The sequence below is a fragment of the Vulpes vulpes genome, chromosome 10 (assembly GCF_048418805.1).
Source record: "Vulpes vulpes isolate BD-2025 chromosome 10, VulVul3, whole genome shotgun sequence".
Lineage (NCBI taxonomy): Eukaryota > Metazoa > Chordata > Mammalia > Carnivora > Canidae > Vulpes > Vulpes vulpes.
Genome location: NC_132789.1, coordinates 55,630,647 through 55,649,363, shown reverse-complemented (window position 1 = coordinate 55,649,363; position 18,717 = coordinate 55,630,647). Strand labels below are relative to the sequence as shown.

Genomic DNA, 18,717 nt, shown 5'->3' with positions numbered 1-18,717 from the left:
ACCCCAAAATCATTTTCTTCTTACCAGTTAGAAAGACACCGATGTGTACAGAGGAGACTATGTAGCTGTCTCTCCCAAAAGAGAAATCATTTCAGGGCAAGAAATAATAAAATCAAGTCAATTTTCCCCATTTCTATATCAAATGACCAGGAGATGGTGGCAACAAAACGTCTTCTGTTCTCAATGCTTTATGCCACCGTCTTTCACCAAACCCTCGTCCACTGCACCCCACGTCGGTGTCTCAAGAGTTCCCAAGTTTGGCTCCATATTAGAACCACCGGGGGAGCTTTCACTAATCTCAAACTCAGGTTACACCTGACAGCAATTAGAGCAAAATGTCTCAAGGTGGCGTGGAGAAATGCCCAGGGCATTCCAATGCCCAGCAGGGCTTGGGCACCTTTGCCATACTCTGCCAGCAGCCCAGGGCTTTATCAAAACTAATGGTAGGGGCGCCTGGGTGACTCAGTTAAGCCTCGGCCTTCCTTCTGCTGAGGTCATGACGCCAGGGCTCTGGGATCGAGCCCGGATGGGGCCCCCTGCCCAGCTCCCCCTCCCCCCTCCTGCTCCTGCTCGTGCTCCCTCCCCCTCTCACGTATGTATACCCTTCAGACTAGTGTCAACGTCGGGGACTGTTTCTGTCCGGTCCTGGGCCTCGTGGGAATGCCGCTTGCTAGAACTTGGCCTTCGACTGTAGAGTGGACTGTAGAGTGTCGAGAGGGGGAAATTGTTGTGACTCATCATCCCCCCTCCATCCGAAGCGTTCTGCAGCTCACCTGCTCTTTAATGAGGGGGTAAGGGCTACTTCCCAGGCTTGTAGAAAGGCCTGCACACCCGGAGAAGAGAGGGGGCTGCGTGGGACACATACCAGGGCTCCATAAACGCTGGGGAAGTCCGCGCTGGTTTACGGAGGACGCAGTCAGGAGCTGCCTTCCGCGACTGTCCCTCTGAAGGGAACTTGCTGTCCTTCCCCGCGCCCAAGCACGTTCCCACAGGCTCCTCCCTTTCTGCTCTTTTTACTTAGGCCCACCCCGCATTCACCTGGCTCCCTGCCCATTATTGTCAGGGAACAGCGAGACACAAAGGACTGTCTCAGGTCCACGGTCCACAGTCCACGATCCACGATTGCAAGGATATGTTGCCTGTGAGAGCTGCAGCGAAAACAAAAGGTGAGAGTTGCTGACCACGTAGGAGAGGTTGGGAGGAACTGGGAAAAACAGATCGGTAGACAGGGCCAAAAACCTGTGGAATTGGATGGAATCAGCGTTGAGACAATTATGGGAAAGGGAGTCATCCAGCAATAGGGGGAACAACAATCAGGCCTGGTAGTTTTGAGCAAATCCTGCTACATGTGTGCCCCATGGTAAGCGCTCTGGTGGTTCGGGAGCAATAGGGGCGCTCGGGGAGCCTGCAGAAGCAGAGCAAGCCCAACACAAGGGATGGTCAGAGAACAGTTCCACGCCAAACTCCGAGAGCCGAGATGGCCTGAGAGGGCTTTCTTTTTTCTTTTCTTTTCTTTTCTTTTCTTTTCTTTTCTTTTCTTTTCTTTTCTTTTCTTTTCTTTTCTTTTCTTTTCTTTCTTTCTTTCTTTCTTTTTTTTTTTTTTGCAACTATTTGCTTTATTTCCAGAGAATTTCTAGGAATCAAAACTCACCCAAAATGTATTTCTTGTGCTACTTAATTATTAGCCTAACACTAAAACACATTTAGATATTATCAAAATTTAAAAGTGCGTTTGAGAAAAGAAGTAAGGAGGTATAAACAGAAAATCAGTTGACAAGTGGAATTTACTAGAGGACAATGTTGCTGGTGCACCCGCTGGTGGCAGTGTGGCTATCCTCAATGCCACAGCCATGAATGGCATTTTGCAAGTATTGTGGCTGTCTATACAAGCATTCACTTAAGTTAACGGAGTTTTGCCATTTCCTTTGTAGCAATCTTTCCTGATTTGTTTATTCTGTCTGCATTTACTGTACGAGAATTGGCTCAACTTACTTTATTATGTAGGCCTCTTTTTACTTGGTGATATTCGCTGAAGAAATACGGGGCTGACATTAGTTTTAATAGAAATGCTATACAGCCTGGGCTTCACGTACCAATATAGTCAAGGTTTTTGTGGCCTGCTCCATATTGATGTTCACCAATGCCAATCTATTTCTTTTTATTCTTGTAATTTCATATTTTTTTATTTTAAGGTAAGTAAGAAATCCTTTTGGATTCTAGCATGTAATATTCAGCATTTAAATAAACAAAATTCTAGGGATCCCTGGGTGGCTCAGCGGTTTGGCGCCTGCCTTTGGCCCAGGGTGTGATCCTAGAGTCCTGGGAAGGAGTCCCACGTCGGGCTCCCTGCATGGAGCCTGCTTCTCTCTCTCTCTCTCTCTCTCTCTCTCTCTCTGTCTATGTCTATCATGAATAAATAAATAAAATCTTTAATAAATAAACAAAACTGTTTTGCCATAGAAAACCACATTACTATCACTTTCGGGCTTTCTTGAAGAGCCGCACCTCTAGCTGGAGCTTGCAGGGTCCCACGAGAGTTTAATTAGCAGAGAGAAGGAAGTCAACTATCCCAGGGGTTGGGGAGCACAGTCAGGGGCTGCGGCTGGAGGAATCTGATTGCCCTCCGCTAGGTCTTGTCGCTTCTCACTCTACAGGAATTAGGGCAGAAGATGTGAAGGGACTCTTACCCCTGATGATCCTAATGGTGATCATTTTCCTGCTGCTTCTGTTCTGGGAGAACGAGCTGCATGAGGAAAGAGAGGTGCCAACCCTGGAGCACTTGCACGTGGACTACCCTCAGAGTGACATTCCTGTAAGGTACTGCAACCAGATGGTCTTACAAAGAGTCATCAGGGGACCTGACAACGCCTGCAAGAAGGAGCACGTTTTCATCCACGAGAGGCCTCGAGAGATCAACAGGGTGTGCACCTCTCCCAAGAAGAGGGTTTGTCAGAACCATTCTTCCATCTTATGTTTCCAGAGTGTGACAAAGTTCAAAATGACAGCCTGTCAGCTCATCGAAGGCACCAGATATCCTGCCTGCAGGTACCACATTTCCCCCATAGTGGGGTTCGCTGTTGTCACTTGTGATCACTTGGGGCCAGTGACTCTGCAGAGGTATGTTGAGTAAGTGGAGACCAGTGCCTGAGACCGTCTCTTCCCTCTCTCAGGGATGCTAGCCCTTGCCAAGGCGCACCTGAACCATGGGCCTGGGTAGTGCCTTGAGTAAACTCCGTAGCCACTGGGGAGGCATCCATTTATCCTCCCAGTATTGCTGAGCTGGAATCTTTTTATTCTGCTTTAATCTAAAAACAAACAAACAAACAAAAAAAAAAACAAAAAAAACTGAATTAAATCATAAACTCAAAAATAAATAAATAAATAAATCATAAACTCTGCATGTGTTTTAATTTCTTGTCCCTCTTCTTGCAGTCATTTGTCGAGAGCCAAAAGTGAATCCGAGGCAGAGCTGGGATTAGGGTAAAGTGAGGGAGGCACTCACTTCACGTTCAAAATTTAAGGGGCACCCAAAATCCCAGTAATCTAGATAAACAGAGTTTTAAAAATCAATTTTAATGCAGAAATGTCTGAAGAATAAAATACCCAGGTTTTAAATAAAGACCTAATCTGACAGGATTGGATCTAGGGTGACATGAGTTAGTGAGTTTTGCCAGTACAGGGTCAGATCCTATTATACAGCGTTTTGATATTTCATGATCATAGATTATTTTGCATTAAATTAAGATTCTTAAGTGTTGCATTGATATATTAGGACTCTTGATTACTGGGCTCTTGGGCACCCTCCCTTAAGTCTTGTGACTGGACCGAGCTTCTGCTTTGGTCACACTGCACCCCCGGGCTTGCTCCTCGGTGGAGAGGCACTTGGAGTAGTTTAGGGTCTCCTCTGAAGGGTACCTATAGTTCCAGCTGCACCTGTTCCCACTCAGCAGCTGCCTCTGAGCCTTGAAAGAAAGGGAAAGGGAGATGGCAAGGACTGCCTGCCTGGTCAGAAACCGCATCCCTCGGAGCCGGTGAGAGGAGTGACCAAGGGTTTCCCAGGAAGGGATTGAGACTCTCAGAGCTCGGTGTCCCTCTCGGGCATCCTGGAGGCAATAGACACCTTGCCATCCAGGGTCCTAACTCCTGTCCCCTTGGCGGCCCTACAGCCGGTTCTTCAGCTCACCCACATCCAGCCGTGAGCAGGGCATCCTCGGGGCTGGGGCAAGCGCTTGGAGCGAAGGGAGGAGGCCTCCTTACTGGGCGGGGGGACCTTGTGAAGTTCTGTTCTTTCCCGAGCAGTGGTCCCCACACCCAGCAAGCTAGGCGCTCGCCCCAGCCCGTCTTTGAGGTCTCCAGGCCTGTTACTCCACAATTCCAGTTCTCCTGGTGGGAGGCCAGGGTCAGTACAGAGAGTAGTGAGGAAGAAGGGCAGCTAAGCGCCAGATTATGGGGTCACTGACTCTGAGTTATGACATTGCCGTCCCAGGAGAACCAGAAACACGGGGAGCTGCAGCAGGCACCGGCAGTGCACGAGCCTTAGAGGCCCTTTCTGTTCTCATCTTTTCAGCTGAGAGACTCTGACTATTGCATTATTTATCTGGACTTAGCGGAAGGTCAGATGGAAAAGGGGGGGCACCTATGCTGGTTGTTAGCTCGGTCATTTGCAAGCATCAAGCTCCAACTGGGTGAATTCAGAGAGGCAGGACGTTGACCACTGTGAGCTGCCTGCGCACGGGCAAGCTTGCTCCTTACCCATCTCTCTGGGGTGGGGGTGGGGGGAGTCCTGCTGTCACTGCTGTCTTTCTGGAAGCTTGGAGGTCACCAAGGAAGCAGAGCCCTCAGATGCTGAGCAGGATCAAGTGGTCCCCAGCAGATGACTTGTTGGGGCCCGAAGCAGCATCATTTCTTGGGCAAAATTTTAAAGTGGCAGAAATGTGTCTTTTAAGTCCCCGTTTCTGTGTTCGGAATTCTGATTCCTTGTCCTTCCCCTCTCCCTGGGCGGTATTGGCTCTTTTTTCCTTCCAGCTGCTTTTTCATCCCTTCCTCCCTTAGCCTCCCTCCTTCTAAGGAGAAACAAAAATCTTGCAGATAAATGCATTCCCACTAAGCTGTAAGTAACTGAGACTCTCAGCGAAATCTATTCGCAGAATGCTTTCAGTCAATGGGATCAAAACCCAACTCAAATGAATTGCAATGTATTAGGCATTTGTAGTCTGAGAGGGTATTTTTTTTTAGATGGGCACCTTAGCAGCCCAAACCAAGCCCAGGTAGCTGTGAATTCTGTGCACTTGAAAAAGATGTTTCAGAAAAATAGTTTCAGTGTGGAAACTGCATTCTTCTTCCTTTTCATTTTTCTCCTCATTGTCTTTCTGTTTTACTATTATCACCTCACTACTGATGTTGACAGTAGAGAACATTTAGGAAAAAATCCAAATCCTCCTTCCCTTGTCCCTTCAATCAGCAGCACATCTATGCTCCAGACACACACATGAACACATCCACTTAATTCCTAATCGTAGATCAATAATCAATCAACCCAATTTTTTTAATAGATTTTATTTATTCATTTATGAGAGACTCAGAGAGAGAGGCAGAGACATAGACAGAAATTGAAACAGGCTCCTCACAGGGAACCTGACGTGGGACTCGATCCCCAGACCCAGGATCGTGGCCTGAGCGGAAGGCAGATGCTCAACTGCTGAGGAGCCACCCAGGTGTCCCTCAATCAACCCAATTATCAAGGCTTATATATTCTTAGTACTCAGTCTTTCCTCTAATTTCACACACAGAACATTTTAAAATTAAATATAATAAAAATATAAGTCCACATGTCTTCTTGTCAAGTGGTGTAAGAAGCGAATGATTATATAGAATTATTGAACCAACATGTTGCACACCTAAAACTAACACTGCATGTCAATGATACTATAATAATAATAAAATAAGAAATGAGGGATAAGAAGATCGGGGAAGTGAACAATGGATCTGGTGGGCTTAAGTAGTGAAAAATGTGTTAAAGAAAGAATATGATCTGAATTGGACTTTGAAGAGGTGGAAAAGGGTAGACCGTCAAGAAAGTGCCAAAAATGGAGAGCCAGAGTAGGGTGTATTCAGAGAAGGGTGGGTCACGCTGATTTGACTAGAGCAGGTTTGTGTACCAAAATAATGAGAGACAGCCTTGAGAGGCAGGTTGAGATTAGATCAAGAAGGGCCTTGACTAAGTGGTCCCAGGGGACTGGATAACCTCCAGCTGGCCATAGAAATATCTCAAGTTTTTTGAAATAATGTCATTGCAAGTGATGTTTTTAGAAAAGTAGTGTAGGGGATCCCCAGGTGGCTCAGTGGTTTAGCACCTGCCTTGGGCCCAGGGCGTGATCCTGGGGTCCCGGGATCAAGTCCCACGTCGGGCTCCCTGCGTGGAGCCTGCTTCTTCCTCTGCCTGTGTCTCTGCCTTTCTCTCTCTCTATGTCTATCATGAATAAATAAATAAAATATTTTTAAAAAAAGAAAAATAGTGTATCCAAGGATTGGAGGGACAAGAAGCAGCAGTTAGGAGGTAAGAGTGAAAATGCAGGAGATATAATGGAATGAGGCCCTTAGAGGAGAGAGACAAAGAAATTCTTTCTAAAGCAAAAGAATTATCACCCTCTACAACCGATCTTTCTAAGATTTTCATTGAGTTTCCCAGCATTGATCTCAAGTAAAGGATCCTCCACACTAGTCAAGCCATGTTGTGTTGTGTCCAGTGTCTGATTCTGCACAGAATGAAAAGGAGCTGAAACTAAGTTCCAGGCTCAAGGAATTTGCAGCCCTAAAAAGGAGGAAAAAAGAACTCTATATAATCAATGAACTTGAAAAAAAAAAAAGGAACATATAAAATGATGTGCAATGTCATCTATGCTGTAGGTCTCTTTTTTTTTTAAGATTTATTTATGGTAGACATAGAGAGAGAGGGGCAGAGACAGGAGGAGAGAGAGGCAGCTCTATGCTGGGAGCCTGACACAGGACTGGATCCCAGGACTCCAGGATCACTCCCTGGGCCAAAGGCAAGTGCTAAACCGCTGAGCCACCCGGGAACCCCCTATGCTGTAGGTTTTCAAAAAAGCTAAAAACAAATCAGTGGGTTAAAGTCTAAAATGGAAGATTCCACAAAAGAGGAAACAGTGCTGCTGCCCACGTCACAGGGCTTCTGACAGCCGGACCCACACTTTATGAGGTCCTCTGAGCACCCGTGCTTGTCGTCCCCTCCTCTGTCTCTTGCCACTCTCCCTCCCTCCTTCCCTCACCGACACCAGCAACAGAGACTCCAGGAAACAGAACGGCTTCGGGTCTCGCCCTGCTGACAGGCTGGGTTCTCTGTGTGCAGCCCCACGTGCCCAAGGAGCTGGTAACTAGAAACTCCATGACAAGGGGGTGGGGGGTGAGAGTGGGGGAGATCACAGGTTTGAAATGGCTGTCACGTGCCAGGCACTATGTGAGGCTGTGGGAGACCGGATAGTAGTAAGGCCGTGTTGGGTGAGAGTACCATGACCACGGTGTAGACTGCAGGCCCTCCCAGTGGGACAGGAGACGAGGGGGAAGGGAGAGGTAACTACTTGGTTTGGGGCACTTTAAACACATTCCCTTATATAATTCTCACATTTTCTTTCTTTCTTTCTTTCTTTCTTTCTTTCTTTCTTTCTTTCTTTCTTTCTTTCTTTCTTTTCTTTCTTTCTTTCTTTTTTTAAAGATTTTATTTATTTATTCCAGAGAGATACAGAGAGAGAGGCAGAGACCCAGGCAGAGGGAGCAGCAGGCTCCATGCAGGGAGCCCGACGGGGACTCGTTCCCAGGACCTCAGGTCACACCCCGAGCTGAAGGCAGACGCTCCACCGCTGAGCCCCCCGGGGGTCCCTCTTTTTTTTTTCTCACATGGGAGACACTGAGGTCAAAGGAGCAGAGTAAACTGTGCAGGGGTGGATTAGCAGCGGGGGGCTCCAAGCAGGGAGCTAGGATTCCCACCAAAGCGTCCGAGCTCACGTGGAGGGACAGCCCTGGGACCGGTGCCGTAAGGAAAGGACAAGACGTCCTTATGTCCATCTTCTCCTTCTCGAGCTTCCTCCTGGAGACGAGGCTCCCCGGGACCTGGGCTGGACACCCGGGCCCTGCTGTCCCTCGGCCTGGCTCGGTGTTGCAGGGGCCGCGAGTGCCTCACCGACATAGTCAAGGAAGGACTCTCAGGGGCAGAGGGGCAATGTGACTTGGCAAGCGGTGGCCGGGGTGCAGACTCGTGGGTGACTAACGAACGTGACTCTTATGTAGACGTACCAGCCTCGGGGGGACCGACGACGTCCCGTCTTCCCCATCATGGGCTCTTGGGAGATGACACGGTGGCTGCCCGGGGGCACGGCCCAGGTAGCGGCAGCGGCCCTCTCAACGACACGGTGGCCGCAGACGAGCTCCGGGAGCCGGTGGTCACACGAGCTGAGCTGGGACTTAGCGACTCGAGGCCCCATGGCTCCGGCTGCGGGCGGGGGTTGGCACAGCCGCACCTGGAGCTCCCGCGGCCAGCTCAGCCTCTGCAGGTGACCCTCGGTGCCCACACCGTGGCGCCCGGTGCAGGACCTGGCCGTGCACAGAGGCGGGTCCCCAGCAGGCTGGGCAGCGAGCCGCCCTAGTAGTGACCCCCCGGCGCCCATGTCCCCCAGCGCCCATGCCCCCCGGTGCCCCCGGTGCCCCCGGATGCCCCTGGAACCCCAGTGCAGGACCTGGCCACGCACACAAGCGGGTCCCCAACGGGCCAGGCAGCGAGTGGCCCGTGTCCTGACTCCTGGCCTCGAGCCCGAGCCCCGAGTCCTGCTGAGGAAGGCCTGTCGCCGGCCCACCCTCCCTCCACACCTGCCCTCGCAGCCCTACACTGACCTCTAGGTCGCCTGTACGAACCGGAGGAACGGAAGAATCCGGAATTGTGGAGAATTGCATGGAAGTGTAGACCCGCTCCCCCAGCACAGGTCCCCCCGCTTCTCTGAGCCAAATCAGGTGCCATCATCGCTCAGCTGTAGACGCAAGAAGCGGCATCCACCCCCCGGGACAAAATCAAGGAGAAAAGGCCCCAAACCGGTGTTGGTACTTGATGCTCAGTGGCTCTGGCTGTGACACTAGAGTACTGCTGGGCGAGCACGGGGATGTTACTGTCGCTGCTTCTTTTCAAATAAGTGTGAGCACCGTGCACACGACCGGGGCTGCCATCCAAGTGACCGGGAGCGACCTCCACTCCTCATCCTCAGCGCCACAGGCGTCACAAGCGTCACAGGTGTCACAGGCACAGCAGGTGCCAGAGCAAGGCTGTCATCACCGTGCTCGCTGGGCCCAGCGTGGGCACCCCGGGTGGCCGCCAAGCAGCAGGAGACGTGGTGAGCCTGTGCCGAGTGCGCAGGGGGCTCTTGAGGCTCATCTAGGAGGTGCCTGGACCTTTCTGCTCCCAGCGGTTCACTTCTGCGCTTTGGGGCCCAGCTCCCTGCACGAGGTCCGTGCGACTGTCCTGCCAGGCACGCCTCACTCCCTGTCCCCTCCCCGCACCCCTCCTGAGACCATGCTTATTTAAGGTTCTGATTTCAAATACAGGCACGTGAACACATCACATCGCTGTAGCACTTTTCTTACTGTGCGTCACTCCTCCTTATATATCAATTTGCCTAATGTTTCTCAGATTTTTTATTTTTTAAAGATTTTATTTATTTATTCATGAGAGACACACAGAGAGAGGGGCAGAGACCCAGGCAGAGGGAGAAGCAGGCTCCCTGCTCAACGCAGGACGCGATCCCAGGACCCCAGGATCATGCCCTGGGCCAAAGGCAAGTGCTAAACCACTGAGCCACCCGGGGATCCCCTATTTTTCACATTTTGTGCGGAATCCTCATATTAGAACTGCAGAGCTCTGACAATGAACCGACACGCGGCACTGGGGCAGATCCTCTGGGTCTTCGGGCTGCGTTTCCATCAGCGGCTGCTCGAATATTCGCCGTGGCCTGGCCCAGGCAGGGGTGTAGCAAGCACTCGATTTTTTCCCTCGGCAGCCAGGCAGGGGTGACAGAGGGAAATGCCTGGGCTCACCGTTTTCTTTCCCGTAGGGAGAGAACCCAGGGCCCCGGAGGGGAGGTACTGGCTGTGGGTTCCACTCCAGGGGTGGCTCCAGGTAGCGAGGCTGCTGCCACCGCCCACTCCCCAAACTCGGGTCAGGCCCTCTCGTTAGCAGAGCAGTCCCAGGCTCTCCTCTTGGTCCAAACTTAGTTCAGATTTTAGTGACGTCCTTCCTACAGTGGAGTCCAACTCCAGAGCCCAGTTCTTGTCGTCGCTCCGTTGCCGGGCTGGTCCTGATACACTAGGAAGTCTTCCCTTTCTCATTGCATCACCCCAATCAGCGCAATCACACAAGGCCGCCTGGCTACGAAGAGCCCACGTGTCTCCTGCACTTGCTAGAAAGACACCTGAGAGCAGACATCATCTCCCTGTGGTGGCAGAGATATTACAGGGGATGATAGGAGGGGACAAAGGAGACAGACACAATCATGAGGACCATGGGAGAGAGAGTTGGATAGAGTTGGATAGAGCATGCAGTATAGACAGGCTTGAGCAAAGCATAGTAAGAGGGTTATTTAGCACAAGGAGCAGTGCCCTTCTTGATTCTAACCATTCCCTTGGCTTTTCCAACATAAAATGCACTAAATTCCCTTTAACCCACAATTCTAAAGCAAAACAGGTTCCTGGCTCCAAGGGCCCAGGGAGGTGCTGAAATAAGGATAGCCTCCGTGACATCACAGGTAAGTTCTCACATCTTTCCTGACCCATTGTGCCCCCCAGCCCGAGTCATGCCACATCCCTAGGAGTCAATTTCCTTATCTACACAATGTACACGCTGGAGTACACCTGGCTTCTTAGACTCAGGTATGCAGCACAGCCATTGCAATGGTACTTTCGGGTTGCCCACCCCAAACCACGCTCCTCGGTCTCAAGTCAGAGAGGTCCAGTGAGGCCTGGGGCTTCCCTGCGAAGCCTTTTTTCCCAGGCTTTCTGAGCTGAAGGGACGTGTCCCACTTCACAACATCCAGGTCTTGTGACAGTGGACTGGCCTCCTCCGTCATTTTTTTTCTTCCCAACAGCTAGATCCCAAAATGGACATGAGTGTGACTCAACTGTAGTCACTCATGGTGTTCTACAAACGGGCTAAGCAGCAAAAGGGAGGGAAGGCATGTGCCTGAACACTTGTGTGAAGAAGATGTATCTTGACCATCTGGACTGCTTAATTTGGGACTATTAGATGACAGAGAAATAAATATGCATATTTTGGGGGACACCTGGGTGGCTCAGCAGTTGGGTGTCCGCCTTCAGCTCAGGGTGTGATCCTGGGGATCCGGGATCAAGTCCCACGTCGGGATCCCCGCAGGGAGCCTGCTTCTCCCTCCGCCTGTGTCTCTGCCTCTCTCTCTCTGTGTGTGTCTCTCATGGATAAATAAATAAAATCTTTTAAAATAAATAAATAAATAAACAAATAAATAAATAAATAAAATTTTAAATGCGCTGTATTTTGAGATTGTATCCTGTTAGCCAAGACTTACCCTAAAAATCTACTAGCTTTAGGAACTATTTTTTTTTTTAATTTTTTTTTAGGAACTATTATTAAATACAAATCCTTGGGCTCTAGTCCGGGAGCCGTGAGTTCTGTAGATCAGAGACAGGACTACGGCACGTGGGATTTGTACCAGTGTTAGGCTTGCCGATGTGTTCGAGGTTTGAACACCCCTAGATTAGATGACCTTTCTAGGTACAGAGCATCCTACAGCTAGTTCCAGTGAGAGACGGAAAGTTGCTGCCTCCACAAGCCGAGCTTCTGAGGACAGCAGGCGGGCAACACAGGCCAGTCTCACCAAAAGGCACCTGTCTCATACACGCTGTCCCAGGACTGGCTACACAGCCTGTTACCCTGAAGCCCCCCCTGGCCGCGGGACACACCTGCGAGTAAATACAGCTGCACCGCTAGGGGGGACTCATGTTTCCAAAAGCACAAAGTAGCCGACGTGCTACTAGTGCCACACGTACGAAAGCCACCCTTTCCCTCCAGCGACCGGAGAGCCGGCAGGCTGCGGCCAAGGCAGCTGTTTTAAATGTCTAGACCTTTATGTTTATTGATATATTAGACTTTTCCAAGGTCACATATGATCATTACCACAGGGATGAATAACAGGTGATAACAAAATTAATAGTAACAACTGAGCTCTTATACTGTGCCAGGCACCGGTCCAAAATGTACGTATTGTGGTTTTATTCTCAGAACAACGTCCATGAGGTAAATTATTATTATCCCACTTCAGTGAAGAGGAAACTAAAGTACAAAGACTTTAGGTAAGGTACAAAGTCATGCAGGTAGTAGGCGGTCCCCCAGGAACAGACAAGGAGGTCTGATTCCATAGCCCAAGCTTTCGGCCATTCATCTTTATTTATTTATTATTTATTTATTTATTTATTTTTTTGCACCTTCATGGTTGGTTTTGGCCAAACTTTTTATTTAGTATTCTGTAGTTGCTTAACACACACTTAAATGGTCTTATTGGAGAAGGGGATAGGGGAGGTTCTTGTAGATTCCCAAGGAAATGTCAAAAAGGCAAAATATGGCCAGCATTATCCATTTGCTTTTTTGGATTTACTGGGTGACTAGCACTTTCCTTACATAAGCATCTGATCTCAGGTTTTTCATTACTGAGAACATTGAGATTTCAGTTTGAAGACACTCTGAAATCCTAAGAGTAGCATATCCCGACCACCCTCTAATAGCTAGCTTGTTTGTATAGGCAGAAGGATTCACCTCTCCATTTTAGAAGGCTAGATGTTTGTGGAAAGTCTTAGAATTGCTTTGCCTCATTTACTGGGAAAAATCAGATATAGGAAGTGGCCTTTAGGGACACTTTTAACTTGAAAAATTACAACAATAGTACACAAGTCAAGTCTTAACACATTTAACATTTGCTTATTGAAAGCAATGTCATAAAGTCAAATAAGATTAAACAGGTGTTACTTTTTTCCCTCACAAGAACATAAAAATTATGGAAGGGGAACTTAACAGGAAATTTTAAAAGGTAACACAATTTTTCCTTTTAGTAGTCCTTGGGTAGTTATGACAGAAAAGGTTCCACTTTTTTGTTTGTTTTCTTCATCTTTATTTTCTAAGAGAAAGCAAACTCGCCCATAACTTTACAGAAAAAATAATGGTGGATTGCTCCTGAATAAAAACCCCACCTCACAAGATTGTTCTGAGAATTAAACGGCAGCTATCATTACTATTTTCATTACCATTAGACCAGGGCACTGTGTTACACAAAATTAGAGAAAAGCGTTTGCAGTATATATGGCTGACAAAGGGCTGGTGTCTTTAATATATAAAGAGAGCTGTCTGTTTAATAAGATACAGATGAATACACCTACAGAAAAATAAGTCAGGGACACAGAAAATTAACAAAAGAAGAAATAAATAGTCAATAAACATTTGGAGATTTTTCCCCTCTTTCTACTAAAGATAATATGAGGGCAGCCCGGGTGGCTCAGTGGTTTATCGCCACCTTTGGCCCAGGGCGTGACCCTGGGGTCTGGGGATCGAGTCCCACGTCGGGCTCCCGGCATGGAGCCTGCTTCTCCCTCTGCCTGTGTCTCTGCCTCTCGCTCTCTCTGTGTCTCTCATAAATAAATAAATAAAATCTCAAAAAATATACATATATAATATGAATAAAAACAGTGTGATATCATTTTTTACCTGTCCAACCAGCAGAAATAAGACTTAAAATGGTCATATAGTGGTGGTAAAGGTACAGGAAGGGGGGACATTCTCGTGTATTACTCCCGGGAGAACAAATTACTACATTTGCTGTCTCTCTGGAAAACAGGTTGGACTAAACCTCATCCTAGTTTTCAGGTTCTCTGCACATTTGATTTCTTCACTTCACTGATGACACTCCTCTCTCCTCTATAGGTAAGGGACTCAACTCAATTGACTAATTCTGGCCCTTATGACTTTGAGTTTGGGATCTCACTGGGGGCCTGAGTAGGCCCCTGGGGCTTGTCCTGCAAATGGTCAAAGAACAGGCCCTAGGCTGGCAGAGCCCGAGGCATGAAAGCTGCAGGCTGTGCCACTCAGCTTGCTCCCTTCGCTCGCCCCAGCTCAGGCTGTTCTAAGAACCCCATGTTCTTTTTTATGGAAACATGAGCTGAGCTCTCAGACCACTCCATTAAACCCCCCTCCTGGCCACAGGAGGCAGGGCCCCCCTGGAGGAAGAATCTGGCAGTAGGGACGCAGGAGCAGGGACGGAAGGATGGGCTCTTGAGAGATGCCCACACTTATTTCTTATTTCTCCACTTCTGACACCTTTCCGCTCATATCCCTTTCTCATCCAACATCCGTGTGCTCTTCTTTTGCCCAGATCGCACCCTCAACACCAACTCTCTTTTGCCCAGACTGCACCCTCAACACCATCGTCTCCCTTTTGCACCCCATGGTGGCTTCTGCTTTCTATTTTCTTTTCAGGCTTTGCATCACTTGACTTTGTGCGTCTTGCATTCAAACACAATGATCAGGCGTCATGACAAGCTGTACAAGTTTCTGGAGTCAGGCCACCTCACTTCGAGGCCACTATTCAATCTGTCATGGTTTCAGCACCTGTTAGCCCACGGCTCCTGGAACACGGAGCTCTGACTTTCGCCCAGGTGGAAAAGGACAAGAACAATCATTAAAAAAAAAAAAAAAAAGGGATCCCTGGGTGGCGCAGCAGTTTGGCGCCTGCCTTTGGCCCAGGGCACGATCCTGGAGACCCGGGATCGGATCCCACGTCGGGCTCCCGGTGCATGGAGCCTGCTTCTCCCTCTGCCTGTGTCTCTGCCTCATTCTCTCTCTCTGTGACTATCATAGAAAGAAAGAAAGAAAGAAAGAAAGAAAGAAAGAAAGAAAGAAAGAAAAAAGAAAAGGACAAGAACAGCATGAGTTGCTGGACTCCCTGGGTACACGTCAAGCCCCTTTGGTGGGTGCCTCTGCTGGTCTGCCAACAGCTCTCTGCTCTGCTAAATTCCCCCTTGTCTTCCTTTAGAAAGCCCTGGAATTGCTCTGCTGTCTTTATGAAAATCATACTCACTGTAACTGTTTAAATGAACTACTTCGTTTTGTGCTTAATTACCAGACAGTACGATTATGGCGATGAATGTGGCTCAGTGAGGGGCAAATTATATTACAGCTCAAAAATATGTTCTGGGACGCCCGGGTGGCCCAAGCGCTTGAGCACCTGCCTTCAGCCCACGGCGTGATCCTGGAGTCTGGGGATCGAGTCCCGTGTCAGGCTCCCTGCATGGAGCTTGCTTGTTGTCTACCTCTCTGTGTCTCTCACGAGTGAATAAATAAAATCATATATATATATATAATCACATATAATATGTATATGATTATATTTTTTATGATCTTTTTTTTTTTTAGTTTCATTTCTCATGTCAGGCAGTCATCTATCATAAATTATAAAACTTGAAAGGTGCGGTGCCTGGATGGCTCTGTTGGTTAAGCATCCTCTTGAGTCTGGCTCAGGTCATGATCTCAGGGTCATGAGATCCAGCCCTGAGTCGGGCTCTGTGCTCAGTGTGGAGTCTGCTTGGGATACTCTCTCTTCCTCTCTCCCTGTCCACCCCCCACTCCCACTTGCATGCACTAAATAAATAAATCAATAAATCAATCTAAATACTAATAATAATAATTGAAAGGCATGTTTGTGTAAGTCCAGACTGGTTGAATGGGCCCTTAGACCTGGTGGAGAGAACTGTAATGAGATTACGGGGACGTGGCTTATTAAGGGGGCAATTAGAGCAGTTAATGAGTAGATATTTATAGATATTTATAGATATTTACAAGCAGTTGAGAAACTTCCATATGTAAGGCATTTTGCCAGCTACAGTGAGGAAAAAGCATAAATAAATGTACCCTCACTCCACAGGAGATTGGATACAGGACAATAGAATAATATCTTAAGAGAGAGAGGGGCATATGTGTCTCTTTTGCCTGGAGGGATTAGTGTAGGTACCTATGAAAACTAAAATCTTGACCTTGATGAATGATCCATTCAAACAGCTAAGATTCGAAGAGAAGAAGAAAAAGGTGCTAGGAACGGGAACAAAGACGTAAGTAGGAGTAGGTAGAAAGATTGCTGTAGACAAATGAGTACTGGATCCTTTGAGTGTTAGAATAAATAATAGGTTTGTAGCTTTCCCTAGAGGCTTGCAACGCTTGAATAATGGCTCCCAAAGATGTCCAGGTCCTAATCCCTGGAACTGGCGACTGTTACTTTATATGGCAAAAGAGACTCTGCAGATGTGATTAAGTTAGTGATCTTGAGAGGTGGATTATCCAGGTCGGCCCTGGGTGCAACCCTCTGTAAGAGGAGGTACGTGGCCTAGGTGCAACCCTCCTCTGTAAGAGGAGGTACGTGGCTAGTTGACTTCAGTAGAAGAAAGCCACGTGCCTGGAGCAGGGTCCTCGCAGAGCCCTGGCCTTAGCTTCACCGGGCCTAAATTGTCTAACACAGAGCCCACCTTATAACAAGGGGTTGGATAGCTCATGAGATTTTCGAATACTGTCCTAAAAATGTAAACAGAAAGCTTGGAACGGGTGCAGAATAGCTGTAAGTAGGGATCCCGGGGGTGGCTCAGCGGTTGCACACCTGCCTTCGGCCCAGGGCGTGGTCCTGGAGTCCTGGGATCGAGTCCCACGTCGGGCTCCCTGCATGGAGACTGTTTCTCCCAATGCCTGTGTCTCTGCCTCTCTCTCTCTCTCTCTCTGTCTATCATAAATAAATAAATAAATAAATAAATAAATAAATAAATAAATCTTTAAAAAAAAAAAAGAATAGCTGTGAGTGTCCCCCACATTTGCCCTCATCACCCGTGGCCTCCCAGCATCATGGAGCGTGGGATCGCATGTCCCTAGCCAGCCCCTGGGAAACGTCCAAATCAAAGTTCGAAGAACAGTTTTTGCTGAATGTGTACCGCTGTCACATCGTCATACAGTAAAAAAAATCATTAAAAAGTCAAACCATCGTAAGTACAAACACAAAATAGAGGAGCGGTTGCAGGAGAATGGGGAGTGATGGCAGATGCACACGAGGGATCTTTTAGAGGCCACGGAAATCCAGTCCTAAAATTGGATTGGGTGACAATTGTACGACTCTACATTTACTAAATGTCACGGAATTGTGCATTTTAAATGAGTGAATTTTATGTTATGTAAACTATACTTCAACAAAACTGCTATGGAAAAACCCAAGGAATTTATCCTTGACACATTTTCCTGATTTCCTTTATCCATCCTAACAGCAGGTCCTATGATTTTTATGTCCTTAAATAACTTTCAAGTGTATCATTTATCTCCTTTCTGTTCTGCCCAATTTTCTTTTTTTTTCTGCCCAATTTTTATTTAAGATTTTCCCAATCACTTCCTGACTTCTTCCGACACACCCTCAAGCCTGCCCAGCCATTCTCCACTGAGCAAACACAATTTTCTGATCAAAATATGAATCTGTAAAAAAAAAAAAAAATATATATATATATATATATATATATATATATATATATATGAATCTGTTCACGTCTACTCAAGGTGAGATTCTTTTCAGATGATATCTGGTCATTTACAAACACTATTTTCTGTTGGCCGATGGCTTCTTTTTTATCAGTAGGAAGTGATTTTCTTTACATATTACAGATATCACCACCTTTCCTGCTATGTGCATGGTAGGATCATTTATTAAGATACTAATTTGGTTGCTTTTTTTTTTGTCCTTCTCTAAGAGACAAAAAATATATATAATGCATTTTTCTCTCTTCCATCACCAAATACGGTGAGTTTCTGTACATATGCCATGTGAGTTGTTTACATCTTTTGTATTTCAGGCCAGGTAACAATAGTGAGCAGTAGTGAGCAGTAGTGAAACATGTGCTGGTCTCCCAGAGATTTCAGTATTAGGCCCATTGAAGAGAGCCATAGCCAGGAGCGAAAGAAGAAAATACATTTCCCTGAAAGTGGAAAGAAAGGAGAATGTTCTTTGTGGGTAGTCTAATTCCTGACCCCCTATTCATATAGCCCCCAAATGGGGAGATGTGAGGGCTGATTCTAAGTTCGGGGGTGGCTTGTAGATTTTTTTCCTAGTGAGTTCCAAGGAGGGTTCTTGTTTTTTTTTTTTTTTTTAAAGACTTTATTTATTTATTCATGAGAGACACACAGAGAGAGGCAGAGACACAGGCAGAGGGAGAAGCAGGCTCCACGCAGGGAGCCCGACGTGGGACTTGAACCCGGGTCTCCAGGATCATGTTCTGGGCTGAAGGCGGGGCTAAACCGCTGGCCTCCCCGCCCCCGCCCCCGGGCTGCCCCGGGTTCTTGTTATCTAAATGAATCAGAGATGGTCCCTGCGTATGGGCCCTATGTTTACTTCTTTATAGCAAGTGGGACCCATAGGCTCAAAAGGCCACCAGTGTCAATCTCAAATTTTTACCCATCCAGGTGTCTTGGGTAAGTAACCTTGCTAAGTACATTCTGTTGCCTGTCAGAGCCCGTAGGGTTTGCATACCCCATAAAACCATCCCCAACATCTGCAAGCCGCCCCCAAGCTGCTGCTGCCCTTTGGAGCTGCTGACTCAGAGGCCCCCAGTTCTGCTGACCCCCACCTT

The 18,717-nt window shown here is 47.7% G+C and overlaps 1 protein-coding gene across 1 annotated transcript; it reads left to right on the top strand.

The window, feature by feature from the left end:
* The first annotated feature begins 1,019 nt into the window (after nucleotides 1-1,019).
* Nucleotides 1,020-3,315, top strand: LOC112915021 (probable inactive ribonuclease-like protein 12). The gene is made up of 2 exons (XM_025992322.2): nucleotides 1,020-1,166; nucleotides 2,655-3,315. The coding sequence occupies exons 1-2, from the start codon at nucleotides 1,133-1,135 to the stop codon at nucleotides 3,128-3,130; spliced, it is 510 nt and encodes a 169-aa protein (XP_025848107.1). The 5' UTR covers nucleotides 1,020-1,132; the 3' UTR covers nucleotides 3,131-3,315.
* Nucleotides 3,316-18,717: the final 15,402 nt, after the last annotated feature.